Consider the following 26,528-nt stretch of genomic DNA (forward strand, 5'->3'; position numbering starts at 1 on the left):
AGCGCGCCTCCCGGAACCCGGCCGGTTCGCGGCGGCTTCGCGGCCATAGTGAGGAATGAGGCGGGCAGCCATACTGGGTGAGGGCAGCCTGGCAGCGGCATTACACGGGGGGTGGAGAGCTTCACTTGAGGGGGGAGGCTGGAGATTGGCAGCCATCTTGCTTAGGGGCAAGCTGGCAGCGCTGGGGGTTCTCGAGGGCGGCTTCGGCGCCGCAGTCAGGCCGACGGCCGCGTTCGTGAGCCGGGAAAGAGCGGTGGCGCCCGCGCACTGAGACCGGGGCCGGCAGCCATGACGCCGAAGGGCGGAATGGCACGGGGTCGGGCTGACCCGCGGTCTTTCCGGGAAGGTTCAGGACTTGGCTTTGACCTGTGTGCTGAACTTCCTGGTAACCCGGACGTTCTGTCAACCCGGGTGCGGCGTTGGAAGAGCTGCTTGTAGCCCATCTCTGACTTCGTTCGCTCAGCGTTCGTCTCTTGAGCGCGCCTTCTTTATTAAAGGAAGTGCTGCCCGAGCCGAATTCTGAAGAACCACTGGGCACTGGGGCCGGGTGCGCTCTGGAGCTGCCAGCAGCCTGGTGTGGCTAAAGAAAGGTAATAATCAGGCCTGTTCGGCAGACGGGGGCCAGAGTCCTCGAGCCCCTGTAAGTTAGTTGACTTCATCTAAGGCCAGGGTCTTAACCTAAATGTACGCAATTATGTTTTAGGAAGATAGTTGGTTTTCTTGTGGAGGACGAGCAAAAAGAATTGGGACGCTCTTATCCAGGCAAGAGGTGACAAGTGGTCCGACCTAAAAAAAATTAAGAATGGTCCGGATAGGGAGGAATTGGGGACTGAAACAGATGGAAGAGCTCTCGATTATTCCCACTATTGTGGATTAGACAACTGGGGGTTAATGATGTCATCGCCTTTCTTGTTTTGATTTGGGGGGAAAGTCACTCTTTAAGCATGTTGAGTCAGAGGTGCTTGTGGGACATTCAAAAGGAATATCAGACAATCGAATATTAGTTCATGTACCTTTGGGACCCAAAAGACAGGTTCGGTGTGTGTACATGATGATGGAAACCATGAGCGTAGATAAGGTGAGATGACTGCTAAATGTAAGGTTGCCAGTTCAAACCCATGCAGCAGGAGAAAGCTGCAGCTAACTGCCCTAGGAAAGGTTACTAGCCTCAGAAACCTGTGTAAGGGGCCCCAGGAGCCCAAATTGACTTGGCGACATGTGTGGGAAACTGAGGACCGGGAAGAGGTTCGAGAAGCCTGGAAGGCTAGGATTCTGGGTGGAGGGAGGCCTTCACATTGTGATATGGAGTTAAGTCCCAGACACTTTCTCCTAATTAAAAATCTTCCCCACAGTATCTTCCCATAATAGTCCTACCTTAATTATTTCCTCTTGCAGCACATGGCTACTTACTTACTATCCAGCCTGCAGCTTTATCCATAGGAGCAAACATGTTGCTATTCTCCCTGTTCAGGGGAGTGTCAATCCCCTTACATGTCCCCACCCTGGTGTTTACTGATTCCCCCAATGAACTCAGGGACCTCTAGGGCTAATATTCTGCCCACCTTGCTACATAGGTAGGTGTCTGTGGTTGGGGGGCTTGCATGCCCCAAGGCTATGTAAGTTGGTAAAAGAATAGAGGTCTAAAATTTGGGAGGGTTGGGGGAGGGGAGGTAATATTAAAAAAGCAAGTACAAAGTGAACATGGCACACTTGAATGTTTTTTATATTTCTACAAAATGGGGCTGGAGCAGAATGAGTCAATACATTTAAAATTTTAGACCCAGCTGTACTGTCCTGGAATTTGTTTTATTATGAACATATATTACTTTTATAGAAAATGACTTTTTAAAAACTCCAGTGATGTCCAAGCCAGAAATTCTGAGTCATCAACGTTTCCATGGTTGTTGAAGCCATAAATTTGGACAAGCTCTAGAGAAGAGTAGAGGGTTACGAAAAGTGCTTTTAAGGAATTCTAACACTCAGAGGCACAAGGAGAAGAAAAGCATGTGAAAAATCTTTTTAAAAGAAAAGTACACGAGGAAGAATAAAAACTAGGAGATAATTGTCACAGAACCAAAGATAAAGCAGTTTCAAGAAGATAGAAGTTGTCAGAAATGTCAGATATCTAGCTAGAAGAAAGGTATTCTTAACTCCAGACCTAGATTACCAAAACTGCGTTAACAGGAAACTTAGTACAAAGATCAAATCTAGATCTTGAACTTCCTCCCGAGGATCACAGGCAGTGTAGCCCCATGCTCTTCTACTCTTGTGTGTCATGGCTGCCAGTCACAGTCTCTGCTGCTACGCTCTTCTCATTCTTTACCATAGCCCCAAGCCACCTTCAAGAAAAAATTGTGTTGCCAGAAACGGTGAAATTAAGGATTTGAAGGTTGAAGTGAAGAACTAGATATAACATAGGTTTCTCCTAAAGCCACTACGATAGCACCATGAACGCTATTTAATCGGTGTTGAAATGCGGGACACTGAGAACCACCAAGAGGAGGGTGTCTGCGGACAATGCTCTACGCTCATATTTGAGGAGTTTGGGAGGCTGATTCTGGTGGAGGAGGGCCTTCGTGTTCGTGGGTTGGGGATGCACCCCAGTCACATTCTCCTAAATAAACTTGTTCTCCAGTTTTCCCTCATACTGATGCCACTCTTAAGGTGTTGCTTGCAAGCCCACAGTTGCTACTATATACATTGGAAGGTTGTCTGCTACCAAGAGCAGTCTCACCCTGTTGTCTGTCCCACCCTAAGTATAGCCCACTCCCTTCTTGTCAGGGGAGATCAGCCCCCAACAACTAATCACGGGTCCAGTAGGCGCAATTGCCTGTAATATATAAAGATGATAGTTAAGTCATAGAGAATAAGAAAAGTAGGAGAGGGTAAAATAAAGGAGACACATTTCATGGTAGTGTGCTCTACGCTCATATTTGAGCCTCATGTTGGTCCACGTGGAGGTGCGGAAGCGGGGAGAGGGAACGGGGCAGGAGGACAGGAGGAGAGTGATTTATTTCTAACCAAACCTTCTATGCGTTTGGCGGCATGCTAGCCTACGTCACAGGAAGGGTAATAACAGTGATGGGAGGGGGACGTTCTAGGGGTATACCTGCTATAGGAAGAGGAGGAATTAAGAGTGCCCATGTGACAAGATGGTTGGATCCTAGATTCATGATGGCAGCCTAACCTTGATTGTCCTTGAACTGGAGAATTGATTTATTGATTCTAAGCTTTCCAAGGAAAGCAATCTACTATCCTTAACAGTAGAGAGTGAGCCCCAGCTATGGTGGGACAGACAGTAGGCTCTGCTTGCTCTGGATGGATGATACCTTCAGAGATAACTTGACAATCATTTGCTATTAGTTGCAAGCAGTATCCTAGGCCTGACATATTTGGGGGAAGTAAGCTTGGAAGCAGCCTTTTTATGTCCCATACTTTCTGATAAGGATCATAGATTGTTCTTCTGGAGGAAAGCTCAAAGACCCCTGTGGTCAAGCCAGTTCAGAGAAGACCAAGGTTAGGCTGCCATCTTGACTGTAGAGCCTGCGCATCTTGTTACATACGTGCTTTCCTGTCACATATATGTCTCTAGCGCCTCCCTTCTTTTTGCATGTATACCCCTAGCTTGTCCCCCTCATGTTACATGCAAGTTTTTCATACAACCCCTTCCTCTTACATATGAACTTACTGTGGCTTGCTTGCCCAAGATTATATAAATCTGAGAGAATAAAGTTCAGTCTCATTCTGGTTCTGGTCATCGTGAAACAGGTGAGCCCTTGCATGCTTTATCTTGTCTAGTGTCTCTTTAATTTACCCCTCAATTACACAACTGCCCCCTGAGGACCCATCTGCATGTGGGCCTGGATCCCACAATAAACAATCTCCCTTTTATTCTCAATTTCCTCACAGATTGCGCACAACCTTTTCCTAGTACAAGAATCACTAGGACAAACAGCTCTGATGTATGGAAAGGGGATATACAGCACCACATAAACACGTAAGAGTGGCAGACACAGGCACTGCTTTTTAAATAGAATCATGTTTCATCCCATACCCTAACGTGGTTTGTCACCCAGCTAGCTTGACAACAGGGTGTTAATTTCGATCTGTGAGCCTACCTCTCTACTCCAGACGTGACCCAACACCACTTAGAGCGGTGGCCTTCCACTTTCCTAATGCCACGACCCTAAAATACAGTGTGGTGACCCCGGAACATAAAATTATTTTCATTGCTACTTAATAACTAATTTTGTTACTGTTACAAATCGTAATGTAAATATCTGATATGCAGGGTATGTTTTCATTGTTATAAATTGAACATGAAGCATAGTGATTAATCACAAAAACAATATGTAATTACGTATTGTGAAATATCTAATTCTAATTACAAATGAAATTTTGTCTTGAAGCATGCGTAACAGTTTTCATGCCAGGTACCTGTATGTGGGCGTATCTGCATGTGGGCAGACCCACCTGGAGACAGATAAAGGAGCAGTATTTCAGTTTTCCCATGGTCTTAGGCAACTCCTGTGAAAGGGTCGTTCATCCCCCAAAGGGGTCTCGACCCACAGGTTGAGTATAGAGAAAAGAGACCATACTGAGTACCGCCCTCTCTTGTGGTCATAATCTGGTGTTCAGTCCCTTTTTTTTGTAGCCTAAGGGAAAAAGACAGTGCTTGCTTCACTCAGAGTGGAAAACTGAAGAAGAGTTTGAGATTGGTCTTTTATTAGGCCTTCACCAAAAAAATATTGTTCTTCCTTTAAAGGACTCTTGGGACTCAATCATTTCCTTAACAATCAAATTTTCCAAATTCCAGACACTGAGACAATTGCTTGTCCAGCTGTTTCTAAGTTAGTGGATTCATTCATAGCTACATTTGGAGAAATGTTTCCTGTTTGGGGCACTCTGGAAGTTTATTCTTTCCACATAAAACTAAGGTCGTGATGCCATAAAGAGAACTTAAGTTTCCGGAGGTGGACTACAAAAGAGACCTGTGTGGTGGTTCCAAATACATCCTGCCCTAATCCTGCCTAATTAACACAACAGACAATTCACCCAACTGGAACCACCTAGAGGCTCTAGGAACCACCTAGAGGCTAGGATTCACAACATAGCACAAAATGGAGGACAATTACATCAGACTACAAAATGGACTACGTCATTATATACCTGGGAAACCACTGAGAATCATAACTTTAAACATGTTCCATATAGCTTTTTTACATTGGCTGCTAATTATCCAATCCCATTGGTGGTGGGCCTCACGTGCCTAATTTGCATAGGCATGTCCAGTCATTATGTGGAAATCTTAAACACTATCGCAACCCATTGCCATCTATGAGAGCCAGCCTCAACGTGTAGTAGGGTCCTAAGGGACCATTGTGTAATTGAAGGGAAACAAATTAAGAGACAAAAGTTTCCGTGTGCTCACCTCCCCCCTGACCTTAGGAGCCAGGTCCACTCAAAGAGATTGTAATACCATCTTCTCTACTCTGGGCTTGTAAGTCCCTCATAACCAAGTGGGCTGTAGCCTAACCCTAAAGGCCCTTCACTTTATTGGAGGAGGAACAGTACCAGCAGGGAAGGGGGCGGTGACTGTGCTCTGAGTAGGGTGAGCAATAGCACGCGTCTGCTCCTAGAGTTAAAGTTGCCAGTTGGATGGCAGTCAGTCATATGCTTGCAAGAGGCAACTTTAAGAAGCACTATTAACAGTATGAATCATGAGACTGTGATTGGGACTCATCTTTAACTCACTAGTGTAAAGGCCTCCCTCCACCCCGGAATCCTGGCCTACCAGGCTTCTTAAAATATGAGAATAAAGAATTTATCTGCATATACTCTTCCCAGTCCTTTATTTCCCACAACTATCAAGTCAATTCCAACTCATAGTGACTCTTTTTGTTTGTTTGTTTGTTTATTTATTTATTTATTAAGCCTTTTGTTAGGGGCTTATACACCTCTTATCACAGGCCATACATACATCAATTGTGTAAAGCACATCTGTACATTCATTGCCCTCATCATGCTCAAAACATTTGTTCTCCATCCAAGCCCCTGGTATCAGGTCCTCTTTTTTTTCCCTTACTCCCCCCTCCCTCATGAGCCCTTAATAATTTATAAATTATTATTTTATCATATCTTTCCCTGTCCGACATCTCCCTTCACCCCCTTTTCTGTGTCCGTCCCCCAGGGAGGAGGTCACATGTAGATCCTTGTAATCGGTTCCCTCTTTCCAACCCACTTTCCCTTTACCCTCCCAGTATCGCCACTCACATGCTGGTCCTGAAGGTATCATCCGCCCTGGATTCCCTGTGTTTCCAGTTCCTATCTGTACCAGTGTACATCCTCTGGTCTAGCCAGACTTGCAAGATAGAATTCGGATCATGATAGGGTGGGGGGAGGAAGCATTTAGAAACTAGAGGAAAGTTGTATTTTTCATCGGTGCTATATCGCACCTTGACTGACTCATCTCCTCCCCTAGACGCCTCTGCAAGGAGACCTCCAGTGGCCGACAAATGGGTTTTGGGTCTCCACTCTGCACGTCTCCATTCACTATGGTAAGATTTTTTTTGTTCTGATGATGCCTTATACCTGATCTCTTGGACACCTCGTGATCACACAGGCTGGTGTGCTTCTTCCATTAGGCGGAACTTTTGTAGTACCCACTTTTCACACTAGGCAACCATCGAGCAACTCACTCTGAGTTAGTGCAACCAGTGGCGTTGCCTGGAAAGGTTCTCTCTGGTCACAGTGAATTTTTTCATAAAAGCAGTTTCACTTGAACCTCATTTTTTTTCTTTTTAAAATCATTTTATTGGGGGCTCATACATTTGTTGACATCATTCTCAAAACATTTTCTTTCTACTTGAGCCCGTGATATCAGCTCATTTTCTCCTCCTTCCCTGCTCCCCTCACTCACAAACCCTTGATAATTTATAACTTATTATTTTGTATGAACCTCATTTTTTGTGATACCAAATTTAAGAGAACAGCAGGCAGCTGTGAAATTTTGTTTCCTGCTCAGGAAAAATGGTGTAGAAACTGTTGTGATGTTGAACACGGCTTACAAGGACAGTGCTAAGTGGGGAAAAACAGTCCTCCAAACACCATGCCTCTCTTGCCCTATGCACCTTACTCAACTGACCCTGCTCTGTGTGACTTCTTTTTGTTTCCGTGCATGAAGAGGAACATGAAAGGACAGTGGTTTGACGAGGTAGAAGAGGTGAAGAAAAAAATGAGGGAGGTGCTGTAAGCCATCCAAACAGATGAACTTGAAAAATGTTTCCAAGAGTGGAATAGCACGTTTGACAAATGTATTAAATATAATGGGGAGTACTTTGAAGATGTTTGTTTTGTAAAAAAAAAAAATACATAGCTCTGAAAAATATTTTCCAGGTTTTTGGGGGTTACCTATTTGTATCTTAGTAACTCCTCCTTGTCCAATTTTGTTCTCTCTTTCTGGATCAACACATTATAGGTACATGCCAGCGTTTCAGTCAGATAGATTCTATGAGCCTACCCAAAGAAAAATTCCCAAATCAGTGAAAGAAATAATCCAAGGTATGATGGATCACTAACTTTCTGTACCTGAATATTAAAGCAACTCTGCCAGACTTAAAATTTTCCTAAACTTTTCCTAAACCAAATTTTGAAGAAATCTGTAGTGTGCCCCCCCCCCCCAAAAAAATTGTATAGTAGGGGCATCCTACCTCCTCCAACTTCATAGAGGGGTAATATGGGGGACCAACCTCCCCAACCAAATGGGACTAAGGGGAAGTTGTGTAACTGAGGAGTAAAGAGACATCAGACAAGATAAAGCATGCAAGGGCTCACCTGTTTCATGATAACAGGAACTAGAATGAGACCAAAGTTTATTCTCTCACAGATTTATATAATCTTGGGCAAGCGAGGCACAGTAAGCTCATGGGTAAGAGGAAGGGGTTGTATGAAAAGCTTGAATGTAACATGAGGGGACGAGCTAGGGATATACATGCAATAGGAAGGGAGGCACTAGAAGCACACATGTGACAGGAAAGCACATATGTAACAAGATGGGCAGACTCTACAGTCAAGATGGCAGCCTAACCTTGGTCTTCTCTGAGCTGACTTGGCCTTTGGTGTCTTTGAGGACCTTGTCAGAAGGTCCATACTTGGGATGGGACAGACAATAGATTGCTCTTGCTGGCAGACAGCCTTCAAGCAGTTAACCTTCCAGAGCACAGTAAGTGACCATGTGCTTGTGAACAGCACCATAAATTTGTCATTATTAAGGGGAGACATTGAAGGGAATGACTTTTACTTAGGATAATGTGAGTGAGACTCCTCTCCAATCCACAGATTTGAAGGTACCCTCCACAGGAATCCTGGTCCCCCAGACTCTAACATATGACTGTTGAGAATTTCTCTGCATATATTATCTGTTCCATATTCCACAGGGTAGGATCAACATCAGCCCAAGACTAATTCCTATGAGTCAAAGGTCAGACCTGCCTCTTCTCTCCAACTATTTTGTTATCAATTTTAACAACAGCCATGGTAATTATTTGCAATGGCCACAGAACTCACAGACTATATAATTATTAGGGAAGTTGAGGTTACAATTAGGAGCCTCTTCTCAGGAATGTGTGTAACCAGGTCTCTCCCTAGCCCCTGGACCCTCTGTCTTTTGGGCCAGCCTGGCCAATTCCTCACTTGGCAAATGTTACAAAGTTCTAATTTAGCTCCGCTGATAAATCCTCAGAGTTATCTCACTCCAACAGCAAGCTTTCAATCCAAAGGAGCTCAGCTTTCTTTGTTCATGGGCCAGGAAACCTACCATGCTATCTACTACTGGTCTGGTGCTGCTGCTGTTTCTCTGCAACTACTGCTAACCATCTCTCACAGTCTAGGGCAGTGGTTCTCAGCCTCCTAATGGTGCGACCCTTTCATACAATTCCTCATGTTGTGGTGACCCCAACCATAACATTATTATTATTATTTTGTTAAGTAACTGTTTTACTGGTGTGTGTGGGTTTTCCGGGAAACCCAGAAAACCTGCTAGACAAATTCTAAAAGAGCTGTAACACTCCATAACATTATTTTCATTGCTACTTCATAACTGTCTTTTTTTTTTTCGGTGGCACAAAATAATTTATGAACTATGAAGGGTTCAAAAGGGAGGGGGAAGTGGGGAGGGAGGGGGAAAATGAGGAGCCGATATCAAGGGCCTAAGCAGAAGGCAAATGCCTTGAGAATGATGATGGCAACAAATGCTCAAATGTGCTTGACACAATGGATGCATGTATGGATTGTGACAAGAATTGTACGAGCCCAATAAAATGATTTCAAAACAAAACATTGGTGGGAGTGGAAAATAACAGGAAAGGGCTGCTTAGGAACACCAAAAGGGACCCCGCATAACTGTAATCTTGCTACTGTTATGAATCGGTGACCCCTGTGAAAGGGTTGTTAGACCCCAAGGGGGTCTCGATCCACAGGCCGAGAACTGCTGGTCTAAGTTGTCATGGTTATCATTCTCCTGGATCAGGAGGTCCTCTGTGTGGGGGGTCTGAAGGTTTTGCCTCAGTCTCATCTGGAAGGTAGGGTCTCCCCATCAGGATGGAAAAACTGACTGATTCCCTCATGAGGGTCCTATCCGTCTCATTTTCCTGGTCCTACCCCAACAAACGTGTCCTGCACCTTATTCATACTGGAAGCAAACCGACTATTTTCTTTGGCGGGCCACGAACACCTTTGCAAAGTCCCCTGCAGTCTTTGGTGGGAGTCACAAGCCCATGACTAGCAAGGTCACATGAAAGCAATCCATCACACGGCAGGAGAAATAGAACGCCCCTTTCGAAAATGGTTGTTTGTGGAAACAGAACGGGAAGACAGTGTATGCAGATGAATTCTTTATTCTCGTGTTTTAAGAAGCTTGGCAGGCTGGGTATCTGGGCTGGAGGAGGCCTTCACACTTGTTAGAGATGAATCCCAATCACATTCTCCTATGGAAATCCACTTTTATAAGGGGTATGCTTAGAAGCCCTATGAGGCAGTTCTATGAATTAGAATAAGTTTATATGAATTAGAATCTCCTCACTAGAAATTTGTTTCATTATTTTTATGCTGTGTGGGGTACCAGCCTCCATAATCAAACAGGTCCAAGGGGTTGAGGTTTTGTAATTATGGTGTAGAATTAAAGAGACATCTGACTAGATAAAGCATGCAATTGCTCACCTACCAATCATAGCTTATATACATCTTGGGGAACGTGCAAGCTCAACTGATTACATCATAATGGGAAGAGGTTGTACCATAGGCATACATGCAATAGGAGGGGGACGAGCTAGGGGCACACATGTGATAAGATGGGCAGACCCCAGATATAAGATGGCAACCTAACCTTGGTCCTCCTTGAGTTGGCTTGATCTGGTCTTTGGGCTCTCCTTCAGGGGAGCAATCCACTCTCCTTATCAGCAGGGAGTGGACCCTACTTAGGGTGGGACAGACAGGGGTCTGTTTCCTCTAGATGGCTGACCTCCAAGTGTACAGACATTCAGCATGTGTTGCAAGCAGCATCTTAGGTTTGGCATATGAGATGGGGGGACCTTTCTGTATCCCACATGATATTCTCTAAATACATACTACTCACTGCCATTAAATCCATTCCAGCTCAGTAACCTGTAGGACAGGGTGGAACTGCCCCGGGGGCTGATGACACTAACTTTTCAGGGGTAGTAAACCTCATCTTTCTCCTGTGGAGCTACTGGTAGTTTCAAACTGCTAACCTTGTGGTTAGCCCAACACTTAACCACTATACCACCAAGGCTCCTCAAATAAATACTGAGCACATGTTAATGTCCTTATCAGGTGCAAATAGTTTATGCACTCAGCTGCTTACCAGAAACTTGCAGGTTCAAATCTACCCTGTGGCAACTCTACATTAAGGTTTAGTGATACACTTTGCAAATTTAGCTACTAAAAAACATGTGAAAAAAATTTTTTTATTTAAAACGTGTGGAGTGCAGTTCCATTCCAAAATACACAGGGTGCCCATGGATCAGAATTGACCCTAGAGCAACAGATACATGTACATGATGTTAGGTGCTGTTACAGGGCATAGGATGCAGCCTTCAATGATAGGTTACACTGGTGAAAAGCAAAACCAAACAGTGGCTCAAACAATTATGAGGCTGGCACAGGGCAGGGCTGTGTTTCGTTCTGTTATACAGTCACTTTAAAGCACCTAACAACATAGGGTCACTATGAGTTGGTGCCTGACAACAACGCTATTTACATGGGAAGAGGAACATTAAGGAAGTAGAAAAATTGTTTAATCCTAAATTGAGGTGATTTTAAGACTGAGTAATCTTACTTGCTTTACTTTTGTTTTTAGAATACCATCTACAACACCTGCTAGGTTTCCCCCGGTGGGAAATGCCTTGGACCTTGGCTTCACACAAGAAAGAATTCACTGCAAAGCCTGGATTGTGATCCAAGTGAGTTTATGACAGATAGACGTTTCAGGTGTGGGGGAAGCCAGCCCCCACAACTAATCTTGAGTTCCGTAGACACAATTGTATGGTTAATATGATGATGATAGTAAAGTCCTAGAGAAATAGGATGGGAGAGAGAGAGTAAAATAAAGAAGTCAGACACATTTCATGGTAGCATGCTCACCTCAGAGGTGGGAGACAAGGGGGTAGGAGAGAGCTCTTGTGAGGTTTTATTTCTAACCAAAGCTTATATATCTCTGGGGGCATGCAAGCCCCCTGATTAAAAATAACGACCTATGTCATAGGAAGAGGTTGTAGCATAGGCAATATAAGCAACAGGAGGAGGATGACCTAGGGGTGTACACGCAATAGTAAAGGGAGGGAATAGGGGTACATATGTGGCAAGATGGGCAGACCCTAAACTCAATATAGTAGCCTAACTTTAGTCATCTTCGAGCGGTCCTGGGCTTGCCTTCGGGCACTCCTTCAAGGGAACAATGTCAGAAGGGAGTGGGCCCTATTTCTGATGAGTCAGACTATATAGTCTGGTTGCTCTAGATGGTTGATACCCTTTAAAGAGAATAACCGCCTACCCACTTTCGGTGACCTGTTGTGCAGTCATTTACCACGTGTAGCAAGCAGCGTTTTGGGGTTGGCATATATTTGGGGAAACAACTTGGGAGAAATCTTTTTGTATCACACTTTCAGGTTTACATGACCATCCTCAGGGCCCTTCACCCCCGCACAGCCTGCCAAGAAGCTGCTCAGGAAACAAAAAGGCGACCCCTGGATCCTGCCTTTTCAGTTGCTCCGCCGGGAGGTGTGATTGATGACCCTGGTTGACCCCATTGGCTGAATTGAATTCACCTGGCCCAGATGGACCAATCCAGATGTAACACCCAGCTAGGTGTACCACCCCTTCCTGGCCAGAAGCTCAAACCTCTGAGCATGTGCAATGGACACCCCAGTCCCTGTGCTAGCTACCTAACATTTCCCCCCTGAAGAGGTATGGACCCAAATCTTTGGGGTGCTTGGTAATGACATCTCTAGCTACTTCCTGCTGGCAAAAGGGATGGAGTGGGGCCTTGGGTCCATACCATTCCTACTCTGTTGGAAGGGGTTGTCCATTCAGGGCCCAAGATGGATAAGGTTGAGGTAGTTCAGGAGCTGGTGGTCCTGAAGCTGGCACACTTGGTTCAGAGACCTTGGTAACCTGAGAACTTCTGAAAAAACAAACAGGTGGATAGTTTAGATGAGACAGGGGTAACGTGGTGAGGTGGCAGTGCCCTTGGAGGTGGGTTAGTGTCACCGGAAATAAAAAAATTCTTAGGACTGACAGGCATGGATGTTTGTTCACTGTAAGCCCAGGAACAAGCCCAGGAAAAGCATTCACTGTCTTGAAGGCTGTGAAAGGTCTGAGGTAGGCTGTCTGTAGCGCCCTTATCTGTCCTGGGTGGCAGTGAGACACCCCAACAGTTCTCAGAGGTGCGTGTCTGTGTGCTCTGCTCCTGAGGGATCTGGGTGCAACAGCTTCCACGGTTCCACCTGTGAGTGGTGCCCAGGGTCCAGGGAAGGAGTGGACAGGATAGGGAGACCAGTATCTAGGAGTACATCTACTGACCTTGCTGCCACATTGCTCACCTGAGGTTCCAGTCCTGCTGCAGCTCTCCGGCTGCTTCACTGGCCAGGCCGGGCCAATTGTCAATGAGCAGCTGCTCACTGGCCTGAGGGCGCCCTCCCTCATGGCTATCTGCCACAGGACAAGGGACACCATGGTGGCCAGCGTGCCCACGGGGGTGGCACGGCCCTCAGGCGGGCCTCTGCCGGCTAGGGCAGTTCCGTGTCCAGTGGCCCGGTTCCGGACACACATAGGAACCAGCACTTGGCATACCTGATGTCCTTCCTTCTCTCCGTCTCCTTGGCCTGAACCTCCCCTTCCTGCTCCCTGTTGTAGATGGCCGAATTAGCACAAGTAACTATCTCCTCTAGGGTAGCTCCTTCAGGTTTCTGCACTAATTCTTGGAGCTTCTTGCAGCCTGCATGAGAAACTTGTCCCTGGTAGGAATGTACGTCTACAGCAGTATGATTCTTCAGGACCTCCTTTAGCCACTCTAAAAACCCTCACTTTGGCATAATTAATGGCCTTTTGCATACCTGACTTTAGTCCACTTGTGATGCACACCAGAAAATGTTCCCGTGCCCACTTGCCCTCGGGGTCACTATGATTCCAGCAGGGTCAGTTAGAGGCACAGCTGTTTCCCCTACAGGGCACTTTTCGTTCATCACATGTAACTCCTCTGCAAACTTCCTAGCACCTTTGAGTCAAAGTCTGTCATAGTCTGTTACATCCTTCCAGGTTAAATCAGAGGCTGGGGTGAGGTGCTGGAAGTGTTCTACATAGGAAGCATTCTACGTACAGTTCAGGTTTGTGAGTAACTGCCCAAGTCACTTTGCATTTGCTTGAGTTCAATTAGAGTGGAAGGCTTGTAGACTGCCTGGGACCAAACTCCCCAGCTGCCTCTACTACGGGTAGAAGGTTGGCAGGTTCATGGCTGGGGGAATAGTTCCCCCTAACTTCAGGGGTCTTGGGTACACTGGGGACAAAGGTCTTTGCTGCTCTTCAACAGAAAAATGCTCTAGCATGTGGCATCTCTGCCCACTTCCCCGTCCTTCCACAGAACTGTTCTAGCTGAATCAGGGTTGGAAGGGAAAGTGTGCCATTCTTTGGCCACGATTCTCCTTTTTCTAAAAGATATTGTGGTCAAACAGTTGCAAAAATGAAGTCACCTTGTTTGTCCAGCCTCTCCTGATCAAATCTATCCCAATTAGACAGGATACATCCGAGGGGGAAATTCCTGGGTATCAAGCTGGTAAGTCCCATCTAGTAAACACCATATAGAGTTTGATGTCTCAAGGTCAATAACCACTACTTCAGCACATACCTCTAGGGTGCCATGAATCTGAGGCCTCAGGAAGGTGCCCCCACTTGAGGGAGGGGCTGGGTGCCAGTCTCTGCAGCCAACATAGGTCCAGAATGTTCTCTAGACCACAAGCTAGGAGGGCCACTGTTTGGGGTGGCCCTATGGCCTTCAGAAATGCCTGCCAGCAGGAGCAGACTCTCAAATCTCTGAAGGGGAGAGACGTTTGTCCAGCAGCTCAGGGAACCTTTAAGGAAATTGGAATTTCCAGCTGGAACATCGTGGCAGCAGAGCTGTATTAAGAGTTGTCCCAAAAGGTGCTGAAGGCAGTATCACTGAAAGGCGGAAGTCGACAGTTACTCAGGCTAGGCTTCCAAATGCCTTTGGCCTAGGCCTGGCCAACGAAAAACCAGGCAATAGGAAAAGGACAAACCCACACTGGCAGACACTAAAGCAGCTTGTGGGTAAAACCAGGAGAAAGCTAAAGGGAATGGTGGGTGGAAGGGAAGCATCGGCTCCAGGGACTAGGTGGGGCTAACTCCCCAGGGCCCAAGCAACCAGTCACCTAGGCACCGCCCCGCCATGTGTCTGGAGTGGTGGGTGCCCTCTCGGCCAGGGTCATGCACATGCCATCTAGCTGGCCAGAACACAAGCATACCACTGAAACTGACAAAAAGCTTTGAGACTTGGGAAGGCATGTGAGCTCCAGGAAAGGCAGACCTAACCTCTCCTAAAAATAAGGAGCACAGATAGACCCCAAGGGATGGGGCTTCTGCAATACATGCCGTGTGGCACCAAAGAGCTGGTCCTGAAGACTTCCGCAGTGGGATAAATTCAGGCTGGCGTCTTTTTCAAATTGCACACCGTGCAGTTTTAAAGTCCAGCCAAACCGTTGTATCTTCAACTTTGTATATCTGAGTCATGGGCACCATAATGCGTTAGGTTACCCAGGTGGGAAATACCTCAGACCGTGGCTTCGCACAAGAAAGAATTCACTGCAAAGCCTGAACTGTGATCCAAGTGAGTTTATGAAAGATAGAAGTGTCAGGTTTACATAGGTACCCTCAGGGCCCTTCCTCCCACACAGGCTGTCATAGACACCCCATTCCCTGTGCTAGCTACCTAAAAGACCCTTTTTGAAAATGTAGACATTTGCCGTGTTGTGAGCTGCTCTAGTTACCTAAAAGGGACATAATTTCATTTACATAGTATTTCTGATTTGAGGAATATTATAGGTCCAGTCCTAGGACCTTGAATGCCTTTAAAATGCTAAGAATATTATTCCTCTTAATTCATTAATGAATATATTAAAAATGAATTTTTAAGAGTTTCATGACCTTATTCTCTACCTGAAGGTGGCAAAGTGGGTTAAGCATTGAGCTGATAACTGCAAGGTTTGCAGTTCAAACCCACTAGCTCCTCTGGGAGAAAGATGAGGCTATCTGCTCCTGTAAAGATTGACAGACTTAGAAATCTTAGAACAGTTGTACTCCATTCTGTAGAGCACCATGAGCTAAAATCAACTTGATGGCAGGAGGTCTGGGTTTGGGGGTGTGTTCTCCACCTATTCCTTCTCCTTCTGTGAGATGCAGAAGGGTTTTTCCCCGGTTGTCTCCCCCACATATATGCCAAACCTAAGACACTGCTTTCTACACTTGACTGTACACTTGGAGGTCAGTGCAAGCTGCATAGAGGTTGTTCTCCCTGGGGGTTATCAGCCATCTAGAGCAATCAGACTATAGTCTGCCCCACCCTAAGTAGGGCCCATTCCTTCTGATAAGGATAATGATTGTCTCCCTGAAGGAGAGTCGAGAGGCAAGGTGGTGCCCACTCAAGGATGACCAAGGTTAGGCTGCCATCTTGAGTCTAGGTCTGCCCATCTTGTCACGTGTATCCCTAGTCCTTTCCCTTCCTATTATGTGTACACCCCTAGCTCATCCCCTTCCTATAACACATATGCCTATTGTGCAGCCCCTTCCTATGATGTATGTGGTTACCTAGTCTCCAGGGGCTTGCATGCCCCCAAGTATATATATATAAAGACAGATAGATGCTCTCTCCTCCCTCCCCGTCCTCCCGCTCTCTGTGTGGATCTGGCTGCTGAGGTCATGGCAGTCTCGGAGTGAGCATGCTACCATAAAATGTGTTACTCGCCCCAATAAATTGTTAAAATTAAAAAAAATGTGTTACTCCTTTATTTCATTCTCCTCTCTCCCATGACTTTACTATTATCTTTATATGTTATAACTGTAGTGTTGTTCCTACGGAGCCCCATGAATGTTAGAGGCTGGTCTACTCTAATATCCCTCCTCCTGAATGCCTGGCACCAATTGACCTTTTGTGCCGTCTGTATAGTTTTACCTTGATTGATGCACAATCAGTGTTCATGGAAACAGCAGTCAAGAGATCAAAAGAAGTGTTGCATTGGGTAAATCTGCTGGACAAGACTGCTTTAAAGTATTGGAAAGCATGGACATTACTTTGAGGACTAAGTTGTGCCTGACCCAAGTCAGGGTATTTTCAGTCGCTTCATATGCATGTGAAAGGTAGACACTGACTAGGGAAGACCAAAGCAGAATAGATGCACTTGAATGATTATGCTGGAGAAGAATATTGAAAGCACCATGAACTACTGGAAGCATAAGCCAGTCTGTCCTGGAAGAAGTATGGCCAGAGTGCGCATTAGAGGCAAGCATGGCGAGACTTCATCTTACTTGTTTTGGACAGGAGAGACCAGTCTCTGGAGAAGATAGCATGCTTGATAAAGTAAAACAAGGTCAACCAAAGAGAAGAAGACCCTCCACAAGATGGACTGTTACCGTGACTGCAACAGTGGCTCAAACATAGATAGTGGTGAGACTGGCGCAGGACTGGCCAGTGTTTCCTGCTGTTATGATAGGGTCACTACAGATTGCAACCAACCTCATGGCACCCAACAGCAACAACTTAGTGGTACCTCTTGCAAATGTAATATAGTTGAAAGCACAAAAGGTATACCTTTTTCAGGCTGACTTCTGTCACTTAGCAACATGCATTTAAGGTTCTTCCATGTCATTTTGTTTTTTCAATTTTGGGGGGCATGTTGTTTTCATAGCTTGTTTTTTTATTATTATCATTAGCTTTTAAATTGTTTTCTTTGTATTTTCTTTCTTTTGTCGTTTGGTCCAAAAATGTCTTTATTTTTTAATTTTTATTAAAAGATCAATTTATTGGGGGCTACTACAACTCTTATAACAATCCATACATCAATTGTATCAAGCATAAAAAGAAACATTGTATCAAGTATATATGTACATATGTTGCCATTATTATTTTCTATACATTTACTTTCTATTGAGCCCTTGGTATCAGATCCTTTTTTTTCCCTCCCTCTCCCCACCCTCGTGACCCCTTGATAAATTATGTTATTATTATTTTTGTATCTTACACCGACTACTCTCTCCCTTCCCCCTTGGTTTCTGTTGTTCATTCCCCTTTTTGTATTTTTAAGTAATACTCCATCACAGAGATGTAGCCGTTCACCTATTAAAGAATATCTTGTGTATTAGGCTGGATTGACTAGAGAAACAAAATCAGTGACACATATGTATAAGAAAGAATTTTATATTGAGGAGGAATTGTGCATCAATGAAACAGCCCAGCCCAGTCCAGATAAAGTCCATAAGTCCAGTACTAGGCCTTAAGTCTGATACTAGTCCATAAATCCCTCTTCAGACTCACAAAACTACACACACATGATGCAGAATGCAGGAATATCACTGTCTAGTGGGTGCAAAGTCCCATGATCCAATGGCTATTGACACATCTCCAGGGGTCTGGCAGGTCTCCAAGTGGCTCACCAACAGGAAAGTGAAGGCAGAGAGAGAGGGGGAGGTTCCCAAGATCCTCCTTATGATGAGGTCAAGCCCACAACGAGGCACCATCAGACTGTGACCTGATTGACAGACTAGACTACCCATACATTTAAAGTTGATATTAAATTATGTAACTACTGCATCTTGTTACATACATTTTTTGTCAGTTATGAAAAATGCTGCTAAAAACATTTGTGAGCAGGTTTTTGAGTATGATTTATGAGCAAGATTTCATTTTCTGACAGTTTTATTAAGACAATCCATGGATCATACAATTCAATAGTTCAATCGTATCAAGAGGTGTAGTATCATTGCCATGATTTTAGGCCTTTTTAAGATTTTCAAAATAAACCAAGCTAATTTTAAAATTCATTTAGTAAAATAAGCAAATTGAAACTGTAAGGTCTAGCCTTACAACTGAATGGGTTCTGAGGAGCGATTGTGCAATTGAGGGAAAATATCTTTTTTTTTTTAATCATTTTATTAGGGGTTCATACAACTCATCACAATCCATTCATCAATTGTGTAAAGCACATTTGTGCATTCATTACCCTCATCATTCTCAAAACATTTGCTCTTCACCTAAGCCCCTGGCATGAGCTCCTCATTTTTCCCCTCCCTCGTGAACCATTGATAATTTATAAATTATTATTTTGTCATATCTTACACTGTCTGACGTCTCCCTTCACCCACTTTTCTGTTGTCCGTCCCCCGGGGAGGAGGTTATATGTAGTTCCTTATAATTGGTTCCCCCTTTCCAACTCACCCTCCTAGTATCACCACTGGTCCTGAAGGGATCATCCACCCTGGATTCCCTGTGTTTCCAGTTCCTATCTGTACCAATGTACATCCTCTGGTCTAGCCAGATTTGTAAGGTAGAATTGGGATCATGATAATAGGATGGGGGAGGAAGCATTTAGGAACTAGAGGTAAGTTTTATGCTTCATCATTGCTACTTCGCACCCTGATTGGTTTGTCTCCTCCCCAAGACCCTTCTGTAAGGGGATGTCCAGTGGCCTACAAATGAGCTTTGAGTCTCCACACCGCACTCCCCCTTGAATATATTCTTTAATGGTTTATATAGTCCTAGGGCTAGCAAGCCCCAGTACGCATATACCTAACAGGACGGCAGGTACTAGAGTTAAGATGGCAGCTTGACCTTGGATGTCCCTGAGCCCTCTCTATGGGGAGCAATCTATGGTTGGTATCACAGGGGAGTTGGCTGGCTTTGGAAGGGGCAGACAACAGAGTCTGATTGCTCTTAATGACAGATAGCCTCAAAGCTTATGGTAAGCAGCCATGTGCTTGTAAGAATCATCTTAAAAGTAGCACTATTATGGGGAGGGGAGATTGCAGGGATGAGTTTTAGGAGAATGTGACTAGTATTCATCTACAACTCACAAATAAATGTGAAGGCCCTCCTCCACCAGAGTCTTGGCCTTCCAGACTCTTTAATTATAAGGGTGGAGAATTTGTCCATATACACTCTCTTCCTGGTTCTCAGTTTCCCACAGAAAGACATTCTGGTCGAGAAAAGTAATAGACAATAGGCAACCAGATACAAAAATGTACTTCAAGGCTACTGCAGTACAATGGATTGCTTTTTTTTCTTTTATTCATTTTATTAGGGGCTCCTACAATTCTTACCCCAATCCATACATTCATCCATTGTGTCAAGCAGATATGTACATTTGTTGCCATCATCATTTTGAAAACATTTGCCTTCTATTTGAGCCCTTAATATCGGCTCCTTATTTTCCCCCTTCCTCCCCACTCCTCCCTCCCTCATGAACCCTTCATAATTCATAAATTATTATTATTTTGTCATATGTTACACTGTCCTATGTCTCCCCCAGCCCTCTTCTCTGCTGTCCATCCCCCAGGGAGGAGGCACTACGTAGGTTCCCCCTTTATACCCCACATTCCCTCTACCCTCCAGGCATTGCCACTCTCACCACTGGTCCTGAAGGAGTCATATGTCCTGGATTCCCTGTGTTTCCAGTTGCTATCTGTACCAATGTACATTATCTGGTCTAGCCAGATTTGTAAGGTAGAATTGGGATCATGATAGTGGGTGGGAGGAAGCATTTAGGAACTAGAGGGAAAAATAAAAATAAAATAAAGAACTAGAGGAGAGTTATATGTTTCATCATTGCTACCCTGCACCCTGACTGGCTCATCTCCCTACAACCCTTCAGTAAGGGGGTGTCCAGTTGCCTACCGATGGGCTTTGAGTCTCCACTCTGCACTCACTCACATTTACAATGATACGATTTTTGGTTCTTTGATGCTTGATACCTGATCCCTTCCTTCGACAGCTCATGGTCACACAGACTGGTGTGCTTCTTTCATGTGGGCTTTGTTGCTTCTGAGCTAGGTGGCCGTTTGTTTATCTTCAAGCCATTAAGACCCAAGACGCTATATCTTTTGATAGCTGGGCACCATCAGCTTTCTTCACCACATTTGCTTATGCACATATTTGTCTTCAGTGATCGTATTGGGAAGGTGGGCACCCACTGATATGATTTTTAGTTCTTTGATGTCTAATAACTGGTCCCTTCTACACCTTGTGGTCAGACAGGCTGGTGTGCTTCTTCCGTGTGGATTTTGTTGCTTCTGAGCTAGATGGCCACTTGTTTATCCAATGGATTGCTTTTATGTGGCCTTTCTCATCATGCTCTAATAACACCCACTAAATGAATGAGTGCGACTCTGCAAATGAGGTGCTTGTGGCACACTAAGGGAATGGGCCAGCTTGTTCATAATGCAGACAAACTGCATAGTACTTTTGTGGGAGTGGGACTGTTAGGTAACTAGCTTAGGGACGGGATTGCCCTTCCCATGCCTGCAAAGGTCCCCATAGAGGAGGTTAGAACGAAATCAGGCAACGATTATACACCTTTGAAGACCCCAAACTGGGCATACTCAAACTCAAGCCCCCCAAGCTAGGTGGGAGGTACACCTGGACAGGCCAAACTAGGCCCAGGCTCATGACATCACCCAGGTGGACCTAACTCAGCCAATGGGGACAACCAATACCATCACCCATGCCTTCCGCCAGCCAATGTGTGTGTGTGGGGTGGAGGGGCTAGAATACAGGGAGGGAGCACACTCTGGGACCCCCTTACCCTGCTCTTTGTCAGAGGCAGGTAGAGGGGGAGGGTCTCCCTCTCCTCCCTCTCAGGCCCACATGTGCCCACTCCAAGCCTACTCTTGGCCCATATGCTCTCAGCCTGTAGTGTTCTTGGGCTCCTGGTCTCCCGGGATCCCCCTAAGATCTACACATGTGTGTGTTCTTTTCCACGTGTATTTTTTGGCCCAGTTGTCAACCCCCTTGAGATTGTAAAACTTGAAGCTTGTCCTGTCCTTCATAAAAACCCACTTGGATTACAAAACGGATTTCAGCATGAATTCTTACATCATGTGAAGCCAAGAACCAAGGTATTACCCACTTGAGAAGCCTAGCAGGACCATGTAAACAAGGTACATGGAACCCTAAGAAGGGGATTGGTCAGTTTTGCCATCTTACTAGGCTTAAAATGAGCCATCTTAGAGGCTAAAAGCACGGGATAGGGAAATGTAGAGTCCAAATCTGAACACCACCAGGAGTAAATTGCATCCTTTGGATCCAAGATCCTTTCACTGAGAACCTCCAAGGGCCAGAAGACAGGAGTTGTAGCATCAGAGATGGCTAGATAGAGGAGTGGCGGTAGCAGAACCAGATAACCAGTAGAAGGCTTGCTGGTAGAGCAGTTTCTCTAGGCACTTAGCAATGGAGCAAAAGTTTTGAGCCACTTGACTGAGTGTGGGATATAAAAAGACTCTTCCCCAGCTTTGTCTCACCCACAGACTTGCCAAACCTAAGAGGCTGTTTGCCAGCACATGGTAGAAGGGCAGAGATAGTCTCCCTCTAGACATTCAGCCATCCAGAGCAATCAGGCACTACTGTTTATCCCACCATAGGTGGGGCTCACTCCCTGCTGTTAAGAGCAGTGGATTCCTTTCCACAGAGAGCTTAGAATAAGTCTCCAGCTCAAGGACAATCCAGGTTGTGCAACATCTTGAATCTAGGATCCGCCCATCTTGTGTACCCCTGATCCCTTCTCTTCCTATTATGTATACACTCGTGCCCCTCCCATAACTGTATTGCCTTTGTTACAACCTCTTCCTGTGATGTAGGTCATTACCTGTAAGTGGGGGGCTTACATGCCCCCAAGTATATAAGTTTTGGTTAGAAATAAATTTGATGTATGTATATGTATGGATTGTGGTAAGAGTTGTATGAGCCCCTAATAAAATGTTTAAAAAATATATAAGAAAATGATGAGGGCAATGAATATACAGATGTGCTTTACACAATTGATGTGTGTATGGATTGTGATAAGAATTGTATGGGCCCCTAATAAAACTTTTTAAAAAAGAAATTGGTCTACCTTGTTCTCCTCTCTGACTTCCAGATTTCCACGTGGACCATTAAGTGGGGTTGAGGTGAGCTTGCTACCATAAAATGTGCCTGATTCCTTCATTTTATTCTGTGTCCGATCTCTTTTATTCTCTATGACTTTACTATAATCTTTACATATGATCACTGTACAATTGTGTCTGCTGGGCCTGTGATGATTTGTTAGGGGCTGGCTACCCTGACAACTGAGCAAGGCAGAAACCAGGCCAATGCAAGAGGCCCAACACCCTAGGACCAGGGAGAGGCCTATCTGTAGGTACAGCTGAGAAGAGGCTGTCCTGACTGTGGCTTCACCTAATAAACACTATAATGATGAGTATTGTCTGTGAGCCCTGTGTGACCATTACATGAATGATCAAACAGAGAAGTAGAGTGTGTTGTGGAAGGGGCCCTTTGGGTTAGAACTGGTAAAAAGGGTGGATCGAGGAGGTGTGTCTGCCCTCCACCTCAGCAATCATTCCTAGGCTGTTGATGCAGATGATTCTGCTCCAGGCTTGTGACATTAAAGTCAGCACTTCAAAACTACCAGCCACTCCTGGGAAGTAAAATGAGGCTTTCTATTCTGGTAAAAAGCTGCCAGTGTTGTAGCCACCGGAAAGGGGCCAAGCCCAGTGGGGGCACAGCCTGGGGTTCCGTGGGCAAGAGGCTACAACAGAAGCTGATGACCCTCATGATGTTTGGCGGCAGAATCACCGCTTTCCCGAAATCAGACAACCTTTTCAAGTGGGTAGGCGCCATCCACGGAACAGCTGGTACAGTCTGTGAAGACCTGAGGGATAAGCTCTCCCTGGAGTTCCCTAGTGGCTACCCTGACAATGTGCCCACAGTGAATTTCCTCACCCCCTGCTACCACCCCAACGAGGACACTCAGGGTAACATCTGCCTGGACATCCTGAAGGACAAGTGGTCTGCCCTGTACGACATCAGGACTACTCTCCTCTCCATCCAGAACCTGCTGGAGTACCCAACATCGGCAGCCCTTTGAACACACACGGTGCCAAACTCTGGAAAAACCCCACAGCCTTTAAGAAATACCTGCAGGAAACCTACTGAAAGCAAGTCTCCAGCCAAGAGCCCTGACCCTCCCTGTCCTTGTGTTGTCTTCTGTTCCACAGATGTCTGTCTTTCCCGACACCCCCTCCCCCAACTTGATTTCTGTGTAGAACGCTTGTCTTAAGCTGTGGTGTCATTTCGGTTTTTCTTGTTTCTTAAATTAAGTCTCCGTTTGCACTCTTGTGATGACTGTATTAAATAAACATTTGAGGTTGAGAAAAAAAAAAAAGCTACAGTCCCAGAAGCCTCGAGGTTCAGCTCTTTCCTATAGGATCACTGTAAGTCGAAATAAACTTTATGGCAGTGATTTGGGTTTTTGAAGCTCTAGTGGTGTTGTGGAGCCGTGGCGGTGTAGTGGTTACATGTGGGAAACAGAAGCAGTAAGAGCATGTGGACAAATTGTCTACGCTCACGTTTAAGAAGTCTGGGAGGCAGACTCTGGTGGAGGAAGACCTTCACGTTCATGGGGTGAAGAAGCATTCCAGTGACATTCTCTTAAGTAGAAGTTGTTCCCCACGATGCCAGCTGTTATAATGCCCATTTTCAGGTGCTGCTTACAAGCGCATGGTTGCTACTGTCTGCCTGCAGGTTGTCTGCCATCTGCCATCCAAAGCACTCAGACCACCCCAACCTAAGTACGGCCCACTCCCTTCTGATAAGGACCAAGGCTTGCTCCCCTAGAGTAGAACTGAGGGACACTTAAGGTCAAGCCGCTCAGAGACGGCCAAGGTTAGGCCACCATCTGAACTCTAAAACCCACCCGTCCTGTTGCCGGTGTACCTTCCTGTCACTTGTATGCCTTCCCCTTCCCATATGTGTATGCCTTTAAAACAACATCTTCCTGTTACGTATGTGTATGACATGGCTTGATAGTCCAAGACTATATAAGTCTGTTAAGAGAATACATTCTGTTGGGGTAGGGGGTCCCCAACACTTGAACAGGTCCTCAGAAACAACTTTGCGATTATGGAAAGTAATAGAGAGTGGGACACAGGGGCTTCAGTCCCTATGTCAGGACTGACAGAGTGAATGTCTTTTCCAATGGGTATATATAATGGGGCTTACAGACCTTTCAAAAGGCTTGCACCTTATGCAGCTAACATATTACATAGTCAGTGGGTAATATCATAATAAACCACCAAGAGGTGAATCATCATCGTGACTTAGTGCTAATTGACCTCAAATGTCCCTGAGCCCTCCCCAGGGGGTCGCTACATTTGAGAACGGTTTGGCTTTAGACCCTGATTGCGCTTATCTGTAGATAACCTCTTGGCTCAGGGAATAGCCAGTTATGAATATGAGACATCTTATATGGTAGCTCCTTTATGACAGTTCCTTTATTGGGGATATTATCGTAGGGACTGTGTTCAGTCATGAGAATGTGTATTAAGATTTATTTAATAAGAGCCCCAAATAAAATTTAAGCCCCAAATAAAATTTACTTAAGTTAAAAAAAGAGTTATTTATATCTCATAGCCATGAGGGTCTTCCCCCGCTGAAGTCGACTTTCCAGACCTATAGTTATGAGCATAGAAGATTTAACTGCATTACCTTCTCATCCAGTCCCTCAGTTTACCACAACATTCACCCACTCTCTTGGTTCCAGTCTCCATAGAAGAGGTGAGCCCTAGCATGCCTTGTCTGTTGTTTCTTTTATTTACCTTTCAATTACACAACCACCTCTTAGGTGGTGGAGGTTGGTCCTCCACAGTTACATGTTGGTCTGCTAACTGCAGGGTCAGCAGTTTGAAACCAGCCACTCCTCAGGAGACAGATAAGGCTTTCCACTACTGTAAAGAGTCACAGTCTTGGAAACCCAGAGACAGTTCTACTGTGTCCTAAAGGGTCTCTATGTGTCAGAATGGACTCAGTGGCAGTTAGTTTGTGTTTTGTTTTGTGGTGGTGTCATGGTTACACTTTGAGCTGCTAACTACTCTTATACAAGAGTTACAGTCCCTAGGTGATGAACAACAGAAATATGGGTAAGCAGCAGACTGTGTAAGATATGAAAAGAATAAAAAATTATAACTTATCAAGGGTTCATGAGGGTGAGAGGGTAGGGAAAGGAGGGGGACAATGAGCTGATACCAAGAGCTCACTCAAGTAGAAAGAAAATGTTTTAGCATCTAGGGTCTTAAAGGCTTGAAGTTAAGCAAGTGGCCATCTAGCTGAGAAGCAACAAGCCCACATGGAAGAAGCACACCAGCCTGTGTGATCATGAGGTATCACCAGAACCAGGTAACAAGCATCAGAAGACCCGAAACAAACAAACATGTTGAGAACAACACGGGGTTGGAGCAAAGACCCATGGCCCATCTGTAGACAATGGGACATCCCCTCACAAAGGAGTCACAAGAAAGGGATGAGTCAATCAGGGTGCAGTTGTGAGGGAAGGGCCAGCCCCCTACCACTAATCACAGATTCGATAGGCGCAATTGTATGGTTGAGATATATAAACATTATAGTAAAGTCATAGAGAGCATGAGAGATAGAAGAGAGATTGAGATAATGGAGTCAGATACATTTCATGGTAGCATGCTCACCTCAGGTCCGCTTGGTGGTCCACGTGGAGAGAGGGGGAAGGGAAGGAGGACAAGGGAACAGGGGAGTGAGGAGAGGAGAGGGGGAACCTCTCAGAGACCAAGGGGGTTGGGGAAGCCAGAGAGGGCTCTTTATTGCTAACCCAGGTCTACATACCTTTGAGGGGCATGCAAGCCTCCTAATTACAGGTAAAGACATAGGAAGGGGTTGCACTATAGGTTATACA

General features: G+C 45.3%; 1 protein-coding gene and 1 non-coding gene across 2 annotated transcripts in view; one reads left to right on the forward strand and one right to left on the reverse strand.

Moving 5' to 3' along the window:
- The first annotated feature begins 194 nt into the window (after window positions 1-194).
- The window catches only part of UFC1 (ubiquitin-fold modifier conjugating enzyme 1), a 68,956-nt gene continuing 42,622 nt past the window's right edge, over window positions 195-26,528 (forward strand). Inside the window, exons 1-2 of the mRNA XM_075563820.1 lie at window positions 195-590; window positions 6,482-6,557. Coding sequence (XP_075419935.1) covers window positions 6,516-6,557 — 42 coding nt within the window. The 5' untranslated portion in view covers window positions 195-590; window positions 6,482-6,515. The remainder of the gene's footprint in view (window positions 591-6,481; window positions 6,558-26,528) is intronic.
- On the reverse strand, window positions 9,007-9,067 carry LOC142438300 (U7 small nuclear RNA). Its single transcript, XR_012782701.1, has one exon. It is a non-coding gene; the product is annotated as a U7 small nuclear RNA (small nuclear RNA).

This window comes from Tenrec ecaudatus, chromosome 1, assembly GCF_050624435.1.
Source record: "Tenrec ecaudatus isolate mTenEca1 chromosome 1, mTenEca1.hap1, whole genome shotgun sequence".
In the NCBI taxonomy this organism is placed as follows: Eukaryota; Metazoa; Chordata; class Mammalia; order Afrosoricida; family Tenrecidae; genus Tenrec; species Tenrec ecaudatus.